At 36.3% G+C, this 25156-nt stretch overlaps 1 protein-coding gene across 2 annotated transcripts in view; it reads right to left on the reverse strand.

Moving 5' to 3' along the window:
- LOC118274133 (synaptotagmin-4) overlaps positions 1-25156 on the reverse strand; it is a 51172-nt gene that overhangs the window by 7631 nt on the left and 18385 nt on the right. For both annotated transcript variants that reach the window (XM_035591521.2, XM_035591519.2), the window contains exons 2-5: positions 15821-15946; positions 15298-15482; positions 14674-14828; positions 901-1035 (exon numbers count right to left, since the gene is read on the reverse strand). In XM_035591521.2, coding sequence (XP_035447414.2) covers positions 901-1035; positions 14674-14828; positions 15298-15482; positions 15821-15946 — 601 coding nt within the window. The remainder of the gene's footprint in view (positions 1-900; positions 1036-14673; positions 14829-15297; positions 15483-15820; positions 15947-25156) is intronic.

The raw sequence follows: 25156 nt of genomic DNA on the forward strand, positions 1-25156 counted from the left end.
GTAGTGGTCCTGCTGTTTCGTATATTCTAAATTGGTTTCGTTGTATTTGTCAATTAATAAGTTTATTTGTTGGGTTTTCCTGGTTTTTTGGTTAAACTATTTAACGTAGGTTTAGTTTGATATCGATTATTAGTAGTTACTGTAGTTAGTTTTTTTAATAAAATTGTAAGTCTAATTTTTTTTTAATTAGATTTAAGTCGTTTCTTTTAAATTATTTAGTTTAAGCTTGGTTATTATAGCATAGAGGATAGGTTGTAATATAGTTTCTTTTTTAATTGTTATAAATTCGTAATTCGTAGCTTTCTTTAGTTTTAAGTTACTTTAAGTCCGTTTTTAAACTATTTTTTCAATGCCCTAAGTGAGTATACATCTATTAAATTCAAACGCAGAGCTCATTATGTTGATTTTTGAAGAGTTCCCTGGAATATCTTCCACATCTCATTTTTGAAGAGATCCCGCGAGATCGGGAACTATGTGGTTAAAACCAAAAATTTGCCGGAAGTCACTATTCCACGCGAACGAAGTCGCGGGCAAAAGCTAGTTGCAAATAAATTCCTTTGTACAGGTACTGAATTAATTTTGTGAGGTTTAGACAGTTTTTATTCGACTTTTAAATTGAATTCCTTTCTCCATTGAACATAATTACGGTTTATTCACGTATTATTAATGGAGAAAAGCTCTACTAGTTTCGAGTCACAGAGGGACTCTTCATTATAAGCAGCGTGTGCCACGTCAAAAACCGTTGTAAGTTGTGATGTCTCACGATATTTATTATAAAACATTAATTGTGTTCGATTTGATATTAAGTCCTAAAAACCTTTCACTTTTCAGTCACAATTCAACTTTGTTTGAAGATCCACCTAGAAGCCTCTAACCACCTCTATGCAACATGGTACTGACCTGGTCTTGACCTTATGCTGTTTGTCAGGCAGCAGCTGCAGCTTGACGTACGGATCAGGTCCGGCAGGCTCGCGGCCAGGCAGGTTCTGGCAGGAGACCACAGACACCACCAGCGCGTTCTTCTCCGTCTCATAGCTGTGGAAGTGAAGAAGATGAGATAATATTCGATGTTTTGGGTATTTCGTATGTTTGGAGTGACGTGCCTTTTTTGCGGGGGAAACCTTCAAAAGGCGCCTAGTTTTCTGGGGATAAAAGACTAGGGAGTGTGGAATTTTTACCTCACTAAAACCCTCAGCGCCTGTAAGGGGCACCGGGTCCTCTAATAGACCTGCTTCGGAGCCCCCACGATGCAACGCCTATTACGGCACATCCCTAAGGAGACGCGTATTGGAGTGACGTGCCTAAGGTTTGAAAAACTTATTTAACATCTACTAAGTATGTGATGTAAACTGTGTGAATAAAATCTTTTTTGTTTACGTAGCTATGTAACTTATTATTTATTGATTACATATAGCAATAGGTTTCGTTCCATATACCATACAGCATAATAATTAAACATGATTAAAGAAGTAATAATCTATCTTGATACCTTAACTTTTCACAAATAAAAAATTAAATTACATACGAGAATCTAACATATTCTAAAACCATACAAATCAATAAGTTTTATCAAAAACAGAAACAATATTCAAATCATTTACCGATTTACACAATAACATCTGCGACGTAACACATAGTTATCAATACATAATCATCAGTAAAACGAACGAAGTACACAAATATTATGTACATACTTTATATACAAAATATATTAGTAAATACTTCGAAATATCGGTTGGTCGGTTATCGATTACCGTTGGTCGTGTGCCGAGGCAATAACCTCACGTTGTGCGTTCAAACCCGGTACATAAACTAGGTCATATCAGACGGGATACTAGGCCGAAGTACATAAGTACTATCTAGACTACCTATCAAGGATATCCTATATAGAGAGAGTCTTTTGTGTGAGGATCTAGTACATGGTGTTTACAATAGTCTTATAGGTGAAGGTAAAATAAACCTTTTACTAAAAGACCTACTTCTATATGTATAGTCTACTTATGTAGGAAATACTATAAGTAGTCTTTTGTGTTGAGATATTTCTATGTACTTACATCGTGTTTACAATGGAAAGTCAAGCCGTTTTTCAGCAAAATAAAAATCTAGTGTTTTTTCGCTTATACGAGAAAATGGTTAATATTGTAATAAAATAAAATGTTGAAAACAGATATTAAGTATTATACAAAAATTTACTAAACGTCATCACGCCCTGTATACCTAGAAGACATGGGCAAAAAGAATCATCATAAACTACCAGCCTCTGTTGATTTTCACCAGCTACTTTATTAAACTCCTTGTAATATCAGCAAGTCCACCATTAAACACAGAAAACCATTCAATAATATTCTAATATATTAGCAGAGACTAACAACTCCGAGACAAGCTGGTTAGAGTCAATTTCCAAAACGGGCGTGTTCGTGTGATTGCTCTGTCGCTTTTCAGATATAGATGTTTAATGGTGGTTATCTCATTGAAAATAATGATATTCAAATAGTATATTTTTGTTGTTTTCAATGAGACTAGTGGTCGCCTAGTGGTCGAAATTCAACCATATACGATTTAATTTACAATACTACTTAACATACGTTCAAGGATAATTTTTATTTAACCCAAACTCAAACAAACTCTTTTATAAAACTCTATTCATATGAGACGTGAGAATATCATCGCAATGTCTATCGATTTTGACGTTTTGTCAAATACGATCAGATACTATGCATGTGTGTGTAACAAACTTTATGTTGGGGTCTAATGTTTTATTTATTGATTTAATGTACTTTATAAGCATTATTTTTGAAAAATATTAGCGCACTGCACTTCTCCTACACATAAACTATAAGTGTACCAAATTTTATGCTCCTACGTCCGCGCAATTTTCGTAAAAAGCGGTCCAAAGTTTTTGCATCACGTATTAATATATAGATACACAATTGCCATTAATTATCTACGTCTAAGGGGCGCCAGAGCGATCACACGAGTACGCCCGTTTTGGAGATTGACCGGTTAGAATGTATGAGACCCTTCAAGGTATGTTTGTTATTTAAAATCGAACCCTAACATATTTCACCCCTTTACAGAAAAACAGCATCTCGTAATCGAGTCCCCACTAACCCAAAACTGAATAAACTTTATATTTGGTCCAAAAATACCACTTTTCTAACTGTGCCCACGTGTGGGCCTCGAAAGTAACGTAACAAACTTTATGTTGGGGTCTACTGGGGTCTGACACTTCCCCGATATTTTACGATAGACCCCCTAGGGCCCGGTTTAGTTTACGTTTTATTGGAAAAATATTTGAGTGGGCGTCGCGTTTCGCGTTCGGATAGGAAACCAATCAATTAATGTGAGGACGTAAAAACGTCAAGTGGGGGACATAAGTATTTATCTCATACATTTCTGTTATATGTATATTTTTTGAGTTGAAGGTCGGATATACAAGGACTTACCAAGACTTTTCAAGTAGAATCAGACTAAGTAGGTATCAAAGTGACGCCTTTTATCCCAGAAGGAGTAGGCTGAGGTGTACATTACGGCACGTAATGCCACTGTACAATGTACACTGAAAATGATACCCCTATTACAGTCTGTAACAGGGGGTGAGTATAAGTTATAAATAGGTATCATTGGACTTAAAATTAGATTTTTTATGGAATAGGGGGCTAATGAGCAGATGTATCACCTGATGGTAAGCGATCATCGCCGCCCATGGACACCCGCAACACCAGAAGAGTCACAGGTGCGTTGCCAAGATTTTAATATATTGAGCAGTAAGCTTATGATCTGAGTTTGTGCCCAATACTTGATATAGGTTCACACCCCTATAACAATAGGATTCTCAATGCCCACACAAATCATACCAGGCCAAACGTGGGTGTAAATTGTAGGCCTATGTACGTAATACTTTAAGTGCCATGCTTCGGCACGATGGGCCGGCTCGATCGGAGTAATGCCACTGTCTTACAGAAACCGACGTAAGACAACGCTTCCCTTGTGTTTAGTTGTGAAAGTGAGGTTACCGGAGGCCCAATTTCCTCCTTTCCCAATTCCCGATTCCCGGACAACCCTTAAATTCGTAACCCCAAAACCCGTTTCGGGTGTCCATGGGCGGCGGCGATTGCTTACCATCAGGTGATCTGGCTGCTCGTTTACCAGCTTATACTAGTTTCTGTATTCCGTGGGCTTATACCATAAAAAAATACTCTTCTTCAGCATTTTATTTTATTAGTAAGTGGAAATATGTAAAAAAATATCTTTGAATATTATGTTCCAAGCAAAATTCTTGAAACTTGTTAGGTACCTTTTCAATTAAATCATTTCAGAGAAATTTCGGTGTATTTACTGAAGAAAGTTGTTCCAAGTAATTTATCTATTGCGTCGCTTCTCTGAACTAAAGACGTAGAAGAGAAATTTCGATAGGTACTCAAGTGCCTAGAAGTATCAAATTATATTATTAGTAGACGGTACTTGGTAGAAACTTCTATTATTATGTTTTCTTCGTGTAAGTACTTGAGTAGGCCCTCCTATGACTTTACGTAATTCTGTTTTCGTAAGATCTATAGAATATAGACATAATACTTGGAACTAATCATTGTGATTAATTCCTGGCTGATTCTCGGATAGAGACTGATTGTTAGGGCCTTTAACAAGATAAGAAATCATTATCAGGATAGATTTGTCTCCAAAAACCGAATATCTATTACATCAACTATTGTTGCTCAGATTTTTGCTGTTGTAGTGTTGGTTTACAAGTCAGAGCTGCCAAGCGGGTTACCGGCCGCTTGGCAGTTTGCAGCTCCAAGTAGACTCATCAGCTAGGGACTCATCTTGATACAATTGGTGAAAAAGTCGATGTTACAGTGTGAATGTGCATCAGTCATCACTGACTAAAAACCACCCCGTTCCTACTCCTGCTTTTCGAGCCGGAGCCCCGGTAAACCCGTTAGGTAGGTAGTCCGCAGCTCCGGAACCTTTAGACCTTCCATAAAACTTACAAATTCTATAAAAAGAACTAAAAATACACCAACAAAACAGAAGAGAATAATTCAAAACGCCAGTTGATTTGTACTTGATAAGACTGGCCGTCATTTCACAAGGCACAGCTATCGTAAAGCGAATATATTCAGTTTTACGAGCTCCGCCAGACGACACGACAGTTTATTATTAAAACACAGTAAAAAGGCTTAAAGGCTTTTACGTAGCATGTAACAAAACACCCCCCGGGGTTACTCACAAATGGATTACTTTTTACTAGTCGCTGTAATATCGCGAACGGTTTTGCGGACTAAGTTTGGAACGAATGGACTTTAGGTTGGTAGGTATACCGACAAATTATGATATGCCCTAGGTGGTAGTTTTGTGTAATGGTTTATTTATGTTAAAATGTGATGTAATCCTTGTGTTCTTATGGTATCTATTGAGTACTATAGGTTCCTGCTTAGTGTACAACATTTCTCTTTTGAGGGGTAAAATCATTCAATGTCTTCTCCCCCTTGGGCGAGGCGTGAGAATGTGTGTGAAACTCTTACTGACTAAAAATAACCCCGTTCCTACTCCTGCTTTTCCGGAGCCGGAGCGCTAGGCGGTTCGCAGCTCCGGGTCGGTAGTGTACACCCTTACATTACAGGTCATACATAGGTAAACTATACAAAAAAATCTAAATATCTAATGGCGTGTTTCCACGCTTGCCAAGGTTTATCAAGGGTCTACAAGCATAAGCGTGTGAAGAGAACATTTGGCTTGGCTTACGTGAGTTTGGAGATGCTTGTGTAGGATACGGTATAGTCTCGGTTTTTGGACACAGATAAAAGGGCGTTTTGGATGTACGTAGCACACTGACGCATTAAGTAGGTAAACGACTTCTGAAATGTCAAGCAAGATTTGCAGAAGCAAGCCTTGGCAAGCATGGAAATGTATTTAAAGAATTGTAGTATTTTATTCTAAAATAAGGTTAAAATGTTCACCTTATTCTTGTATATCAAGAATGTGGGTGAACAACCTACACAAAATCGGTCATACATTTCTAAGCTGCTTAATATTTCGTAAACTTCCTAGCGTTGTGCTATGTTTCGTTAGAACAACATTTTCCTAACAAAAGGATACACAATTTTAATACTTTGGATTTGCTGCCAAATCCCAGTACTTGTGGATTTAGTAACACAATGCCTGCAAATGCGATTAAAAGCTTAAAGAGGCTTAAAACGCCGTAATAACTGATGAGAGATGGCGCGTGAGTTATTGTTCCATTTAAAGAGTACTTTAGATGTGGGCGGAGATAAACAACACATTTATTTTTGCTTCTATAAAGACTTCAGGCTGTTATACGCAATTAATTATAAATTAAAATGTTCCTTTTAATTTTATGAAGAGAATCCTTATAATTGTAAGGAGAGAATTGAGACCAGAATGCTAATTAATAAGGATTTAATATTCAGGCGTAGTTATATCTTTTTGATTGTTCATTTACAGAGTGTTTACCATTTCTAACAATATTGTAACAAGACAATTATCACGCTAAATCAAGTCATTACCCAGAACAAATAGAATCCGAGAAATCAATTAACCATAGTGCGAAATAGTCGTAATGAATGAAACGGAACGCGTCGACCACAGACAAATATTTTGACAGCTCCGCAAATTACCACTTTTCCCGCCCACCCAAACAAAATGGCGCTGGCATTGGGAGAATGGCGCGTAAACAAACCCCAAACTACTTAATGAGACAATTTAACTTTGGTACAAAAAGTTAGGGAACCCTCAATGGTTATTTCGCGAGCACATTGGTGGGTTAACTTTGCCACACCCAATTAAAACCTAGTAAAGGTTTTCGCGCCGAGTACTTAATACTTTGTTAAAATCTATTTGGACTGTTTTATGAACTGTTCACTCAATTTGTTGATGGAATAAGTGTTTTTTGATATCTATTAATTGCCTCTTTCTCCATAATAATGGCAATTAGGAGAATCGAGATGGTGGAACATCGAATAACTAAACAAAAGCTTCTATGATAATTGTCTTAATAATAAATGAACTAGATGACGCTGAAAAGATGGCGTGTTTCAATTTATTTTTTATAGAATAAATAAGTGCAAGTGCATTGTCGGCCTTTTGGGAGTAAGAAATTTAAGGGTTGTTGAGGAAGCGAGTATTGGGAAGATTTTAAGGGGGTAATTGGGTCTCCGGTAAACTCATTCCCACAACGCAAGCGTTGTATCACGTCGGTTTCCTATGCGGCCGTGATATCATTCTGATCGAACCGGCCCATCTCCCACATTTGAAAGTCTATGTTCGATCAGACAGTTCTATCATGTAGGTCATCCCAGTGCTACTTTTAAAGTCCATAACAGATTATAACAACTAGTGTGTACTCTGTAAGGGACGTATGTGCTTAATTTTCCCGAACAATAAGTTACCTAGCGACCGAGAAACATCGGTGTGACTTATCTTAGGTCACCAAAGAGATTATTTCGACCTTGTCTACTTGAGGCTGAAGAGATCTTGACCCTCAGAAGGTCGGACCCTGCGATATACTACTTAGATATCCGTGGATGTTTCTACCCGGCCGTACCTAAGATAAGATATTTTTTTCTTTTACGGGTTTATTTTTTTAGGCCGCAAGGTAGTTTTTGTGGACAGAAATTAAGCTGTGTCGTCGTGAGTTTGTGGGTTTCGTAATTTGCTTTTCGTGTAAAAATAACATTATACTAAATTGGAAATATAACGCGTAAGTAAGTGTAGTTTAATACATTTTACACGTTTATTGCACACTTTTCGCCAGTTGTGTTATTACATAAGAGTAGTAATCTCGTAAAATATAGAGTTACATAATCAATTCTAGTTTTATCAACAGCCTATATATTGCCACTACTGACCAAAGGTCTCTTCTTTCTTGCGGAAAAGGCTTGAGCATTAATCACCACTCTTGCCCAATGCGGGTTGGCGATTTCGAACTAATACTTAGAAATTATAAACCCCGTTTTCGTTCAACGTTTGTCAGTGGTGTTTAAATAATCTTAGAAAGCACATATAACTCGGAAAAAGTCACATTGTTACTTGCCGTTAGTAGGTTTTAAACCCTTATGCATGAGGAGAGAGTCTTAAACCTCCGGGTCACCACGACATTGTTTTTAGAATGGAAGTCTCAAGTTAGGCAGTAATATTAACGACTACTCGACCAACGACAAGAAACCTTTAAAAAATACCTATGAAAGGACTCTTAGATCCACCATCTTGCTTATTAAATTCCGTCCAAATACTGAAATGATACCGCATCCTCCCACGACCTAGTATCTAAAATCTCTTCTATTCCGAGCTGGTTCATTATCTCGTCTCGTATAATCACCGGCAGATAATAAGCGCTTTGATCCGGCCACCCCTAATGAGAAATAATGGTAGTCAGGATTTTTCCTAGAAAAGCCGGTATTATGAACGTAGTACTTGTATTAAGCTTAGTTAGACTGTAGAGCTGTATCGAACAGGTCATCAGTTAGTGTTTAAGTGTGCTCTTTAGTAAGTGATAATGAAGAGAACCTAGAAAATACATAGGTATGTACTTTTAGGAGAATACATGATCTTTGAAACCGACTAACAAAGTTATATCACTGAGTAATACCAAGTGATTTGTAATAGTTAGTCTGAATCTTGAGCTTTAATAATGATGATCTAAAGACCGATAATCATATAGGTGCTTTGCCACCAGAGATGTGCTATTTAGCTATTATATACGCTACGAAGATGTAATAGCTAAGATGTCAACTATGTGTCCACCGATACTAAGCTAGTAGCTGTGCGAGGAAGCTCGAGTATGCGATGTATTAATAATAGGAAAGCCATCCATAGCACGCATCCGTAGCACGCATCTTTCCATGTAAAAAACTTAGCTTAGCTGAGTCCATTTCTGGGTACCAATGAATATGATTGGTGGAAGCCAAACGCATCCACACCAACGTAGCATAGCACATCTCTGGTGGAAAAACACCGTAATAATAACAAAAGTGCCCACATTTCTCTCAATCCCTTAAGAAAGTAACAATAGTAACGATATCAGCTATTTATTCCACTTATATCCTTGACATACACGTGTAACGGTAGCAGGCAAGGCCGGCCTTTGTCCGTGGACCCGGCGAGTGCATGACTGTACCGAGACCTTGGAGCGAAAGGGGTTTCCATTGCAATTCTATGTATAAATACGACTGCATGTATTTATATCGCATGTTACTTACTGTAATAACGTATGTATTACCTACATTTACATCTACTCTACACTAATAAATAAAATTGGATTATCTGTTGTAACATTTCAATACTCGCTTTTTACCACATGCGTTTGAATATACATACGATACATACACCAAAATAATATTTCTTTACATTTTTTGTCTGTCTGTATATTTGTTCTGAATATAACGATTATAACGGGATTTGCCGGAGAGATCCTTAACATAGAGGTTGCCATAATCTTTTTGTCTGGCAGTCACTTTGAAAAACACGTTTAAAAGATTTAGGTTTATCCGAAAGCTCTACTGTTCCATCTGTCAAATATATACTCCATATTTGCTATTATAATACCCGCGAGACAAATAGGACTGGTGACTTTATTCTACACGGCTACATAAATAATTAATCATATCACTAAGTAAAGATATCATTCCCATTTCATTACCAACTAATCCCAACGTAATTACATAAACACACTTTCAATAATTAAACTCAGTATTACATTACTTATAAAGTTATAACATTGTAAGCAAAGGCGAGCCTACTACCAAACAAGGACGAATATCACAATGAAGTTTGTAATTTATCGTATACAAAGACGTTGAGGAATAAATGCGTACTTCATGGGTGGGGGGTATGGTGTTACACCTCTATAGACTTGCGAACAATAGCAAATCCTTTGGTTTGACGTAGATAGCTTACTTATTGTATATGTGAGGGTGTATATAATGCTTTCTATGTGTTTTGTTATTTATTACCTATATTCATACAATAGTGGGCGAGGATATTACTGAATACCCACAAATATTTCAGGCTCCAATAGCTAGCTGCGGCTACGGACTACCTAGCAGGTTACCGGGGCTTCGGCTCGAAAAGCATGAGTAGGAACGGGGTGGTTTTTAGTCAAGTAGAGTCTGACACTACCTCTTGCCTTAACTAAGATGGGAGAAATCGTTGGATGATTTTTCCCTTTCAGAAATAAGTTTCAATAGCTATTGCTTAATTTTTAATGCGGGTTTTATACGTAATTTTTACAATTTTCTATATTTTAATAAGCGGGAATCAACAAAACATGAATATTGAATAATCGTGCTTAATCTACCCTTTTAACTAAAGGTAAGGTAAGATAACTATCTTATTTGATTTTAACCATGGAATAGTAAAATGTAGGGGAAATGTCATCCAACACAATTACTACGGGAATCAATTTAACGATAAGCAAGTTTTATTATTTACTTTTTATTATTATTCTACATGAATTATTTTGAAACTAGTTCAAAAGAATAATTTTAAAAGATCCTTACTCATTACCCTTTAGTTTTGAACCATAAAAGAGAACGAACAACGAGCTTCACTAACGAACCATCTGACAGAAAAGACAACACGTATTCTCTACGAAATAAACCATCCAATTACAACTTTACAAGCAGAAATATATAGACACAAAAGTAGTAACCGTCGCGGGAAAGCCGCCATTAAAATTTCAGCGCACATACATGTACTTACTCACACTCACGCTCATGTAAACAGCCTGTCACGAAGTACAAATAGCAGCAAGACAAACTACCCTTAACTCTCAACATCCTTCAATAAACTTTCGACTTTATTTCCACTGCAATAAAATTCAAAACCCATTTGATGGTATAGGCTAGCTTGTTGTGCTTCTCTGTCAAAAGTATAGACATCATCACATCATGTTACACTGAAACTGTGCAAGGTAAATTCAGCTTTATGTCTTTGGGATATAGTTGGGAATGTATTAATGTGGTGTGTGTACTTGATGTGCTGTACATTCGAGCCATGCATTACGAAGTATCGATTGCCTGTCGAAAAGACACCAGCACGTCAAGTTACACTCAAACTGTTCAATGCATTTTCAGCTTTATGTCTTTGGGATGGAGTTGGAAATGGATTAATGTGTTGTATGAGCTTGATGTGCCATGCATTACAAAGTATCGACACATTATCGTCACGCCAGTCTGTGGTATCGGGAGGCTTGAATCGATAACCTCCCTTAACGCCCTCCCGACCACAAATCATAGTGAGGGATGTGTCAATGTGTCCTCTGTGGAAATTACGGTTTTAACTACATTTACTACCTGTATTTTGGTGATTTTCCACAAAAGTATGATAGTATACCTATTGAAGTATTGAAAACTATAGTTATATTTATTTAGCTTGCAGGATTTTTAGAAGATAGAAGTAGAAAATGTCTATCGGTAGTATAAAAAAGTGAAGTCAAATGAAGAACGAAACCAAAGAAAGAAAACGTTGAAGAACCCGGTTTTCGCTATTATTATTCATGAAAGTTCACTGTTTGACCTAATGAACCTCCATTTCATTCTTTAATTTCCCTTTACAAATACAGAAAGTAAACAATCGTAACAAAAATAGTACAAAGTACCACTATAAAAGAAAAACATGTTACGACACAAAAAAAAATTAAAATGACTCACACATAATTACGCTACTCCACAGTTTTATTCGTCATACGCGTGTGTTAAAGTTCTGTGCGCATACATTATATGGCGCCTACAGCCGACTATGGAGCAATAGGGTAGATGACTAATTTTATTTAAAGTCCGTCTTTAGGATTACTTCAAAATATTAGACATGTATTTTTAATAACCCAAATGGAAATTACGGAAACAAATACTTTCGAAGATAATATTATTATCTTCGAAAGTACGTAATTTCAAATCGATATATTATATCGATTTGAAATATCGCGTGACGTTACTTCTAGATATATTTTATACATAGAAATGACGTATCTGCTCCCACTCCTAAACTTTGATTCGTTTTATTTAAGTATTGTTATCTTATAAGACAAAATAAAAAATACGTGTCTAACATTTTTTCATTACCTAGCTGACGGACTAAATAGATTTTTAATTTTCATACCCCTTCATCATCCCTATTGCGCTACTTCACAGTTTTATTCGTTATACGCGTGTGTTAAGGGTATGTGCGCATACATTATATGGCGCCTACAGCCGACTATGGAGCAATTTGTTAAAGAAATCACTATTATAACTTACATTGACCCCTAATTAGTGATATGGTATCAGGTCGTTGCTCACTACAAGTAATTACCGGCTACACTTCATTTTTATTATGTGTAATGGAGCTGCTATTTTGCCTTACGGAATTCACAGAAACTACTCATATGGTTTAAGGTTTTAAGTCATGTTTTTTAGTTTGTATTCGCGTTAGATAGATAGATTTCGCGTTAGATATTGTATAGTACCGTACCAATTGTGAATCGATTGTAGAATCACTCAAAAAATTATTTGAATGCACAGATTTTGGGCTGAGATTGGCATTTATCAGCCGCTACTAATAAAGCACATTCTATAGTTTATTTTTCCAGAGCAGTTAAGAATATGTATCCAATCAATTAAGTATAACTACTATTTATCAATTTATTCAAAGACAACAAATAATAGTCATTATTTTAGAAAGACTGAATAAAATAAAGGTCATAGCACCGTAATGAGAAATAAACAACATAGATACCTACCTAACAGACTGCCTACACTAAATAAACTTCTCGAAATAAAACGTACTTCAATTGAGACGTCTAAAAAAAACAATTACATAATTTAAACGAGAAAAATCTCTCTTTAATTAGAATTTTGACGCAAGTATCATGTTAACTCCCAAGCGAACTCAGCGAGATTGAATATTCATTTAATATTTCACGTTATTTCATAATATTTCACGTTAAGCAAACAAACTCACGCCTCGACGCGAAAAAAGAAACCTATCCATTAAAATACATGATTTTGATAAATTACGAACATTTTGCGTAGTTTATTAAAACGCTGTTTAGCAAAAATGGCACTTATAGGCTTTGGGAGTGGTGATTGATCGGTTTTAACGAGATTATGGACGAGCTTACGAATCAATACGTTGCAAATTCAATTGAAATGAAGGTTCTGTTTACTTAGCTGCTAGTGAAATAAAAATACTTTGATCAATTATGTATGTTTGCGGATTTCTACCGATTATCACTACATAGTATAAAACAAAGTCGCTTTCTCTGTCCCTATGTCTCTTTGTATGCTTAATCTTTAAAATGCACGGATTTGGATGCTGTTTTTTAATAGATAGAGTGATTCTAGATGAAGTTTTATATGTAAGATATATGCATAATATATCACCATTGCACTTATGCGAAGCTGGGGCGGGTCGCTAGTATATAATAATTTGATAATAAAAGTATTTTTTTATCTATTATATTAAACCTAAATTCTCTCCCCGACTCTGGTTCCCTCAGTACAATTTAGCATTCATCATTTTATCCGCATTTTTCAATGTTGCTACGGCGTAACGTACTAAACTTTCGAAATATCATTTCTTGTCGCGAAACCTACACAGAGCAATCCTCACATTCTTGGCACAAAATAAACCAAGTCATTGTTAAATAGATTCTTTCTCCGACCATTACATGACTTGCAGGACAGTCGTTGATGCTCCGAAGTAGCAAGGCATGTCAATATCGACGTACAAAGGTCACTGACCGTCACAGCGCAGTTTCACTGCGAATTACTGCTGCATCGATTTGTCCTCGTGCTGAACTTTTATATACCTTATTTATGTTAGATATAAGGTCTTATTTTAATAGAAATTGTTTTTAAAATATCTTTTTTAATATATAAGATGGTTTTTAATAAGAATTGATAAAGAAATGGGAGTCTCTTTTTTATAAAATGCTTTAAAAAATATGCGTTCTTTTTAACTGTTTTAAAATAAAGCAGTAATATGATATGACATGTAATATGGATGATTATGGCATTGTACAATATACATTTTGTTTTTGTATGTTTAATATGATTAAATTGTCTAAAAATTATCGACCTTTTAAATTTCAGTTAATATAACCTAATACTTTGCTGAAACAGCTCCTAGTTCTGCCCTAGATATACATGTGCTTATAATATGTCACATAGACATAGTTCACTAATCGAATTTGAAACTGTACCGTGTGTACCGTGATTGATATTAGTTACGGTACAGCAACCTCTAATTAGTTTTCGATGACCTAACGGCGTTTCCCAAATCTAATCCTAACCGAGGGGAATGAGGTTTATGGAATACAGGAGGCATTAACCTCTAGAATGTAGGTATATGAGACACAAAAGAAAATCTTGCTTATATTTATCACCAGGGGTTAATTCCGACGACCAGAACAAGACCCGTGCGTGCGGCGCGTTGCGTTCTGCGTGCGCCTCAAAGAGCTATCAGCCCACCACAGATGAGACCCAATAGGGATGATGCCGGAGCGGCGGACTACCGGGCTTACCGGGAATTCGGCTCGAAAATCAGGAGTAGGGACGGGATGGTTTTTAGTCAGTAATAGTCTGACACTATTTGCCTCGGCCAAGATGAGAGAAGTCATTAAATGATTTTTTCCCCTCAAAAAAGGGGTTAATTGAGATTAGTTACGTCACTTACCGCAACTTGAAGTGCAGATCACCAAGTCGTCCGTCATTGCTCTCAGGTTCGGTAGTCTTGGTCTTCTCGGTGGCATTGGCATCGGCGAGCTCCTTGCTGAGCGGGGCCGGCTCGGTGGGCGCGAGCGGCGATTGCGGGCTGTTGCCGCCAGTCGGCTGGTTAGATGTAATTATGTATTAATTTTCAAGTAATTTACGTTCAAGATGTAAAGGGAACTAAAGTATCTAGCTGGGTTTGAAACTTGTGGGATATTTTTTTTAGAACGTTGTCCCATACTGGGATTTAACCTTGTGTCGTCGATCCGTTTACAAACATAACAAGTTCACATACACATGATACCCAGACCCGAAACGATAATTTTGTGATCACACAAAAAGTTGCCTCGTGCGGGAATCGAACCCACCACGCTAAATGTGCAGTCAATTCATCCCCGTGATACAAAAATGTGAGTAAATCATAAACTTATATAATTTACTTTTCTCATAAATTATAGACAGTTTCTGGACGTTATACAATCTAGATTGCATTGTTAAAATGTTGCTCTCATTGATGCGTAAAGACCGACGTTCCATTAAAATCTATGGTGTTACATAATATTATTTTTGCACTTTTGTATTATCTTACCGTGGTAGCAGGATTGACAGCCGGCGTCTGCGGCGCGGGCTGCGGCGGGGACGAGGCCGGTGGCGCGGGCGCAGTCGGCGACGGGGACTTGCGCAGGTAGTGGGTGGCTGAGCCGGGGGAGCGGACGGCAGTCGCGCGCCGTGGGGGCTGGAACACCAGCGCCTTGTCCGGACCACGCTTGCCTCCTGGACAAGAGTTAACTGGTTAGTCAAAGATTCATGATGTGGTTGATTGGACCACAACAGCTTTTTCCACATCAAAAGTCTTCAAGTCCCGGTAATTCCATTCACATTAGTATTAAGTGTGGAAAAGCCATGATTCGGCACGAATAGGCGCCGGCTTGACCCGTGTGACACCACGGCCTCACCGTCAAACAACGCTTGCGTTGTGTGAGTGAGGTTACCGTAGACCCAATTACTTCTCTTCCCAATCTTCCCAATCCCCGATTCCCAACAACTCTTAAATTCCTAACCCCCAAAAGGTAGGCAAAACACGGCGTGTTCCATCAAAAATATTGTCTTACCAAGTTTGTGAGCAAGCGAGTTCCTGCGGCGGGCGATCCAGCAGGCGAGGGCACCCAGCGCAGCCGCCACCAGCACCGCGGCACCACACACCACCAGCCACAGCGTGGCGCCATGCAGCTCGCCAGCTAAACATAGAAAGCCAACTTTAGTTGATTGACACAATTTTTTATTGAAATAAGTACTTTTTATAGAGGTGTTACGTTTGGGTGTTTCAAAGTGCTTCTCCACCAGAGATGTGCTATATTCGAGGAAAATGCGAAGCTCGAGTATGCAATGTATCGAAAGTAGGAAGCCACCCATAGCACGCATCTTTCCATAAAAACATAGCTTAGCTGAATTGGTTTCCACCAGTGCTAAACTATGTGTACCAATGAATATGATTGGTGGAAGCCAAACGCATTCACAGCAACGTCGCATAACACATCTCTGATGGAAAAGCACCTTTCGTCTAGACCTACACATATTTGTGTTTTTTTTCTATACATGTTTACATTATAGTTCTGATTATGACTAATCAATGAGTCAACGATGTTTACGATCTGTCTCCAATAGGATTATAGTTAGAGACGAGGAATTCCCTAAAGTTAGGTAGGGAATGAGATGAGTCAATGTTGTCTCATTGCCAACCATTTTAGCTTAATTGACAATGACTACATCAGTCGTATCTACAGAAACTAGGTTCTTAGTTCTAAGTTATTCGATTGGCCGCAACTGCAAATCCTTAGTCGGAAAAGTATTATTGAGTGTTTTTCGGAAACCATTAGGTTATTAAAAGGACGGAGTCTGAAATTGTGCCCCAATATCAGTAATGTTACGCTTATTGTAAGTAGTAACCCTAAGTTGTAAGATTTTTTAAATTAGGTATCTCTTTTTTCTCAGATTTAGTTTTAAATAATAGTAAATTCAACATATTGATTTATTACTAGTTTTGCCTTTAATCTTTTATTTCACCAGAACGTAATATCAATTTCAAGTTTACATTACAATAAAAAGACTGATCTCCAATTACATTCGTATCATTCAACCGTTCCTTGAGCCTAGTATACCCATTCGGTTATTGTTATAACACTTATAACGTGCTCATCCATATGATAATGGAGTATCAAAGTGATTTGATAGCCCTTTCGTACGGAACGAGATTGGGCAACTATGCAATAGCCGCTCAATGGCCTGTTATACCTTTATCGGTTATAAGGGGGAGGGGGAGCTTTAATATGTACTATTTTCTCCTTATAATAATAACTGTAGTATTTTCTTTTATAATATCTATCGTGAGACATACTAAATTAACTAAAATCGCGGTTTAATCATGTAAATTAATTGAGAAAAGATCTATTAGTTTCGAGTCACAGAGGGACTCTTCATCATGAGCAGCGTGCAACTAATCACTACATAGTATAAAACAAAGTCGCTTTCTCTGTCCCTATGTTCCTTTGTATCTTTAAAACTAAGCAACGGATTTTGATGCGGTTTTTTTAATAGATAGTGTGATTTAAGAGGACGGTGTTTATCTGTATAATAGATGCATAATATATCACCATTGCACCAATACTAAGTTAAGGGTCGCTAGTGAATATATAAAAAGAGTTTCTTTGGGAAAGTTGTTTGTAATCATGGGTACAAACACGTGTTTAAATATCGTTCACTAATTACCAGTCACCCTTTATACCCCTTGGTACACCCTTCTCGATGTCATAAGCATGAGAGTAATGGAAAGTTTTGCAACTTTCCTAAACATTTCTTTTAAGTATTGTTCATACATTTCCGTGAAAACAATGACTCACGTTTTAAACTGGGGCCAATGTAATGGAGATTGAAAAAGTTTGGAGTGCTACATTACATTATTATGTGGAGAGGGGACAGACAGAGATATGTAAACGTGTAGAAGGATTTTATGTCCTATACTTGTGTTGTCTATTTGTGAGTAACTAGTTTCACATTATAACTAATTTATTTATTTGCCACATGGACCATGGACGATAAACAGTGTAGATATAGATTAAAACCTCTATTATGTATAAGACAATAGTATATAAGCCAACAATAAAAAAACACATTGTGTCTCATATGGATTCGCTTTCTCCACACGAAGGGTTAATTTATGTAAATATTACGAATTTAAAATTAAAAGTAGAGACATTTTTAACTGCACGATTGGCGCGGTGTCTTGGCAACCGGCTGCCGCGCAACGTGTAGCGGGTTAAATTGCCGCACAAAGCAACTCTTTGTGTGATCCATAAATTGTTGTTTCGGGTCTGGGTGTGATGCGTATGTGAACTTGTATGTTGATAAACACATCTAAGACACAGGAGAAAACCCTACGGTAGGAAAACTTATTTAAAAAGAAATTACATAAAATCTATTCAGCAGACCACCTCAAAAAGCGAGCTAACATTTTACCAAATAACATATCTCTTTATAGTTACTTTTTAACTTAACCTAAGGAGCTACCACAGAAAGAAGCGAGATGACGTAAATAAATTACATCGGATCTCTACATAGAGTCCGCAGTTGTTCGAGAGAAAATATATGTAGTTCGGTAGAGATAAGCCGTGCGACGTCGGCGTCCTACTTCGGAACTAGTATACATTTTTTATATGGACTCTATGTAGAGACTAGGTCTATAGGTATATAGAGGGTAGTAAAATGCTCTCGTTCGTAGCTCTACGTCAATTTAGGTTAAATAAACAAAGAGAGGGTTTAAAATGGCTGAATCTAGCAAAGGTAGAGTCTGAATAGCTGTTTGCTTGGACTCTGTTTTATAGCTGTTTTGAGATTTCTTGCTTTTTGGTTTTTGGATTCTAGGTTTGTCTGATAGTTTAAAGGAGGGTTTAAAGTAGTTAGTTTTAGTTTATCCTTATATAATTCTATAAAGAACATTGAAATAAATTAACTTGGTTTAATTTTGGTTTGACTGTCAAAGTCAAAGACATTATTATTTATTTTAAATAGACCAGAAAGACACTTTTGAACGTCAAAGTAAATATATTAATGTCTGTTTGTCGGTCAGTCCTCTATTAAAGCTATTTACCCGTTCCAAAGCGTAGACACATTTTGTATGGAACTTGTATTAAAATGGTATATCTATTAAGTAAATTTACAGATAGATAAGTTACATATTAATAAAAACGGACCTTAGTAGGTAAATAATAAAAACGAAAATTCTACTAAAACATTCACCATATTTTATTTCTGGACTTCGCATCTGTCCACTTGAGCTGAGCTCAATCGATACCCCGAGTCTATAAGAGGATCTAGGTCATATTTCACTACCTAGTGTCTAGTCTAGATATAAATATTTATTGGGAAATGCATCTAACGATTGATATTTAAGAGCTGTTGAATAGAATATTTGAAAAAGTAATATTTAACCGTCTGACTATATGTATGTAAATTGGTATACAAAGCATGGCTTGCGTTTGATACAAATTTATGTAGTATGCTTTGTCAATCACAAAATCGTGCCTTAATATAATTTAACATTGTGATATTTCGGTAACAGCTTAGCTATTACAAACGAACCGGAGTTGCGGACTACCTAGTGGGTTACCGGGGCTCCAGCTCGAAAAGCAGGAGTAGAAACAGGGTATATATTTTTTATTCAATAAGAGTCTGACACGTGGTGTTTATTGCTCGTTCTTCCCCATTCGAAGCTACACTTTGGAAAGAGCATCAAGCTTCACTGATGGATAATTTAATTTGTCGTTTCAAAAGTGCCTAATTTAGGATTAATTGAAATAAATGCTGTAACTTTGACTTTGGCATTCACTCTTACCTCGCCCAGCGGGAGGAGACGTTGAATAATACTCCCAACTTAAAAATATATGGCATATAATACATGGAACTGGCATCAAAAATTCACACTAATCCGTCACAACAACGACATAAAAATCCTGGCCAAAACTTCACACAAATCAAAAAGGGCCAAAGGTCCAGCATTAAAAACCCCCAATTTGCATATAAATTGCAAAGAGACCGTGACATTGAGTTAATTCAAACATCAACTTGCATTACTGGTGACGCACGCGAGCCCATTCTCCCCTCGACGTAATCCCATGAGCATGAAACCAGATTTCCAATAAGCCCCGTGTCTACCCTCCCCGTAAACATTGCGGTACCAAATACCTTGTTTACTGGTAGAGAGGAGACTGGGGGTATTCGCGATCGGAATTTGTTTAGGAGTACGCTGGTAAAATAAGGTACGGTATTGTGTGAAGTGGTTGTTGAAAATGAAATATAAATTGGATTGGAATTGAAGTACTTGTTGTATTTTGAAGTAGTTTTGGTTTTATTGCTTAGTTTTGAAATGTATAAATAGTCTCCAGTAATCGATCGTTTAAGTTACAAATTATACTTTTTTTTATAAACCCCACTCTAGGATTTTCTCCTGTGTCGTGAGTGCAACACTAAAAAACAACAAACATAAAAGTAGTTTGTACTTACAAGTTCACATACACATGACACCCAAACCCGAAACAACAATTTTATGGATCGTACAAAGAGTTAATCTAATTTAATGTACTTCTGTTGTAGCTGCTTTACATATTATTTTACCAAGTTAAATTATTTTGGTTTTGTCTATATAATTCTGACTATACCCAATCTCAATATCACACCAATCAATTTCACACAATCAACATTTAACAAACAAAATAAATAACTACACCCCAAAACCCAACTATCCAGTTACGCCCACACTCCTCCAATTGATCAACAGCCTACGTAATAGAAAACAAACTCAATCAATCATCAATAGAACAACTTTGTACAACAATAACAGCACTCACTAAATCCCTACGAAGAGTAGTTAATACATCACACTCATGAAGATTTGACGAATCACACTCACTTATTACCCCTTAAATAATTAAAATAATCGAGTTCCTCATCAAACAGTTACGTGAGTAAGCCTATAACATAATAATTAGCTTCAATAATAATTGTTATTATGTTGAAGAGTTTCTTTGTTTGAACGCGTTATTCTCCAGAACTATTGATTCGAAATTGATAATTATTTTTGTGTTGAATAGTCCATTTATCAAGGAACGCTGTAAGCTAAAAAACATCACGCTACGATCAATAGGAGCTGAGCAGCGGGCGAAGCTATTTGGTGCTAAAATATGTACGTGACGAAGTGAGTATGTAATCCTTAGTACGCACTCTTTTTTGTTTTTACAACTTCATTTTAAAGGAAAAATGAGGTAAAAGTGAGTGTTTTGTGTTATAAAACTCTTTTACGCGTGTGTGTAAAAGTAATCAACGTGTGTGCGAGTAAAATTTTGCTTTAGTATGTTGTGTTAAGAGTGATTTTTGTGTAACAATACATGTTCATACATATTCATTGTGAGTGAAAAATATATTGAAGATATGGTGCCTTACGTTCATAAAGGGTTCGTTCTTTCGTTCGTCGTTCAATAAATCATGATACATATTCTTTACCGAACAAGATTAATTTGTTTAGTGTTGTTGGATAGAAAATCTAAACAAAAATAACAATAGTGGTACTGACTGATGAAGCCACTCCGACGTCATACGTACCCAACCAAAAATACCTTCTTCATCCTAACACCAAATGAAAATGCTATTTCATATTTCACTCAACACTAAACAAGCCTTTGAAACTTTAACAAAACAAACTCAAAACTTCAAAATCATTAATAAGTAACCCGATACCGAACTTCTGTTTATTTAAAAACTTTCCGCTGGATATCATTGTTTATTTAAAAGGGAAAGATCAATAAACTTGGATAAAGGCTATAAAGTTTAGTAAAGCCTGTTAAATCTAAGTCTACCTTTGTCAGTCAGTGACCAGGGCCGTATTACAACTAAGGCTAGGGCGCCAAGTTACAGAGGGGCGCCAAGACAGATACGTGCTCATAGAGTGGTGCCAAAACAAATGAAAGGTACGAATATCATTATCATCTGAGGCTAGATCTGTGTATCATCTAATCATTTCATATTTAAGTTTAAGGGCAAGCTAAACCTGTAAACAGTTTAGCTACTTCATTGTAATGTGTATTGAATTTTGTATCCTATAAAATGGAGCAGTCGTTTTTCTATTTTAGGAATAAAAAGCTCTACTTAAAAAATAAACATTAAAAAATGGTACGAATAAACTACGACACTATACACTAAATGTATAAATGGAATGGCTCTGTATGAGCACAAGTGTCTGTAATTGAATAATTTATTGTGACACGATAATTAGTGTTACTATATAAGTGTCTTACTGTCGCTGTCTTACTATATAAGTGTGAACAATACGGAGCATTATGCTGACATTTATATCAGAATTTGTATCGTAGTCGATTCGTACCTTAAGGGTCTATAAGGCGCTAGTCTAGGGCGCTCTCTAGGTGTAATCCGCCCCTGTCAGTAACAAATGTGTTGAAGCTATAAATCTAAGGGAGCACTTAAATAAGTGTGCCCTTGGTCTTGGGTGTCCGCCCTCGCGCTCTCACCACGTAAGTGGATGAAAGTATCTAATGTAAGTCCGTGTGACTGTGACTTGTCACTCTTCAGGACCTTTTTTATAGAAATAAAACGGTATTGTGTTGTCTTGGTATAAAAAAGTCGCGTCGTGGAAAAAAGTGTGGTAGTGTGTTCATTCATTGCAAAGAGAAACACAAACATGAAAAGTAGAAAGTGAAAAGTTGAATTTAAAATCCCAATAACAATTTTTGGACCCGGGATTCTCGCAATTAAATTTTGAAATGGTCGATCTAGAATACTTTTTGGAAATTAAAATAACAATAATAATTTTCGGACCCGGGATTCTCGCAATAGTGTAACCAAGTCAACTAATCAAGCAGTTATTGAAATGAAAACATTTCCTAGAAACGATATCATTGGGAACAATAATAAAGATACCTAACTACAGATGTTTTTAAACTAGCATTTTCATGATACAAAACAAAATAAACAAACATCAAAGACATTGACAGGGTAAACAAAAAAAGCATTATAATTAAATGGAAACACATAATAATAATATATACGAAACGTGACCAAACGACAGGCGACTTTTTTAATTATTTCTCCGACATTTTTTGACCTTTTCCTTATAAACGTTATTAAGATTCGAAAGTCCTTTCATCTTCAAGTGTTTCAGGGAAAATCAAAGGTATATTCTCAGGATACTTGTGTCAATATTTCTTTCATTAATTAATTTCTGAAAATAACCTAAACAAGTGTGCTTATCTCTGATACTGGGATTAAATAAAATATTATTATGTAGTTAATAACGAATTATTTACTTTAAAGATTTTCTTAACGTGGGAGGTAAATCTGTAGTCTTAGTAGGAGTTTGCTTTACGTTTAAAGTAATCTTACAATAAATCTAATACGGAGCTGCGGACTATCTAGCAGGTTACCGAGGATCTGGCTTGATAAGCAGGAGTAGGAACGGGTCAGTAAGAGTCTGACATTCCCTCTCGCCTCGCGCAAGGCTGGGAGAAGCCACCAGATGATGATGATCCCCGCTCAAAAAAAAACTTCCAATAATTAAACTTCAATCACAATTATCGTTATTTACTCAATGAAATTAAAATGAACTTAATAACTTGTACTTTTCCGACATCACCGTAATGAAAGATACGAACCTTTTTCGTGAAACGATAAAAATATTTCTCCCGATAGAGAGCTGTTTATATTGTTGCTTTTTCCTGTTATGTTCGATTTTTCGATAAGATTGTTTACAGGGAAAGAAATATTTCGTTAATCTGTTTTTGTTTTTTTTTGCAGTCGAGTAAGTTTTGATTGTGTAGTCGAAAAATTGTGAGTTTGATTCAGTGATCTATTTTACAAGCGTTGTGGCTGTCTATAGCATTAGGCTCATTTTCTATTACTCTCATGACCAACAGAACTGAAGAAATGTTAAGACAGAGGTGGCATCACGGTTGGTTGGCTACCGTTGCCGCGTAACGTGCAGCGGTCTCTAATCCCGCACGAAGCAATTGCTCTCTTCTTTGAAGCTCTTTGTTCAACAACTGAATCAAAATAACTAGTCTCCATTCAACCACAAATTGTGTTTTTGGGACTGTATCATGCGCATGTAAAATTGTATGTTTCTAAAGCATCTATAATACAAGAGAAAATCCTAGTGTGGGACAACGTTTTAAAATTAATATGTGTTACTACATTAAAATTTACACGTCTATCCTATTTGGGATCATTTGAGTGTTAAAATTTGAATAGATACATGTATATCACAAATAACATTGAATCAGGAATGACCGCTTATTACGTGTAGCTTCCATTTCCAAACACCTACAATGCTACCTACCTACGTTTGCGTCAGCTCCGATCGATGTCACACGTCACAATAACGACACAATTGACCATGACGTCACAGTTTTAAATATGGCCACCTATCCAGTATCCAAGTAAAAGTAACATCTTACGGAGCTGCGGACTACCTAGCGGGTTTACCGGGGCTCCGGCTTGAAAAGCAGGAGTAGGAACGGGGTGGTTTTTAGTCAGTAAGAGTTTGACACTCCGTCTCGCCTCGCCTAGGGTGAGAGAAACCATTTCAAGATTTTCCTCCCTTAAAAAAAAGTAAAAGTAACATCTAAAACATAAGCTGAAATCATGACAGTAATATTTTATCTGTCGTAAAGATTTAAGGTCTAAACAGCTCATTCTTTACAATTTTTATTTTAAGAGTAAAGAAAAACAAATAGATTTAATTTATATACATATTTTTTTATCTACATGTGTCTTTGTTTAAAAATAAACGACCCTTTGTGTGTATGTTTCATGGCCCACACTTCAAATTCATAGCCTAAAAGGATTTGTACTATAATCATATCAAAGATGCTTTACACAGAATGATAAACTTTTGCGGGTGTAATGATCAAAATTGACAACCCTGGGATTTTGTATAGGTACTCGTAAGATCTTATGTTGTAACTTAACATAACAGCTGTTTAACAAGAGATATTTACTTTGATTTTTGAGTAAAATAATATGTAATTATTTTATATTTTCGTTAAAGTTATATTTTCTTGGAATTTCTCTTGTACTTTGTTCTAATTTAAGAATCTTTTTTCTTATAAAGACGAACATTGTTTAATTCTACGAACGAGACATATTTAAACGTAAAATTTGCCTCAAAAATATTACTTACAAAGATTACATGAAAATACCTATTCTATTACAAAGGTTAACAATAACAAATGTGGGCCTATTAATATAATATTATGCCTAAAGCTACATTTAAGCAAATATTTACCTCAGAATATGAAAACAGCGGTGCCAACAAGATAATTCAGGGTCTAAAAATAACTTCACATTACTCTCTGAATTTATCTCATATTTGCGCAGAAATTCTAACA

Source organism: Spodoptera frugiperda, chromosome 3, assembly GCF_023101765.2.
Source record: "Spodoptera frugiperda isolate SF20-4 chromosome 3, AGI-APGP_CSIRO_Sfru_2.0, whole genome shotgun sequence".
NCBI lineage: Eukaryota > Metazoa > Arthropoda > Insecta > Lepidoptera > Noctuidae > Spodoptera > Spodoptera frugiperda.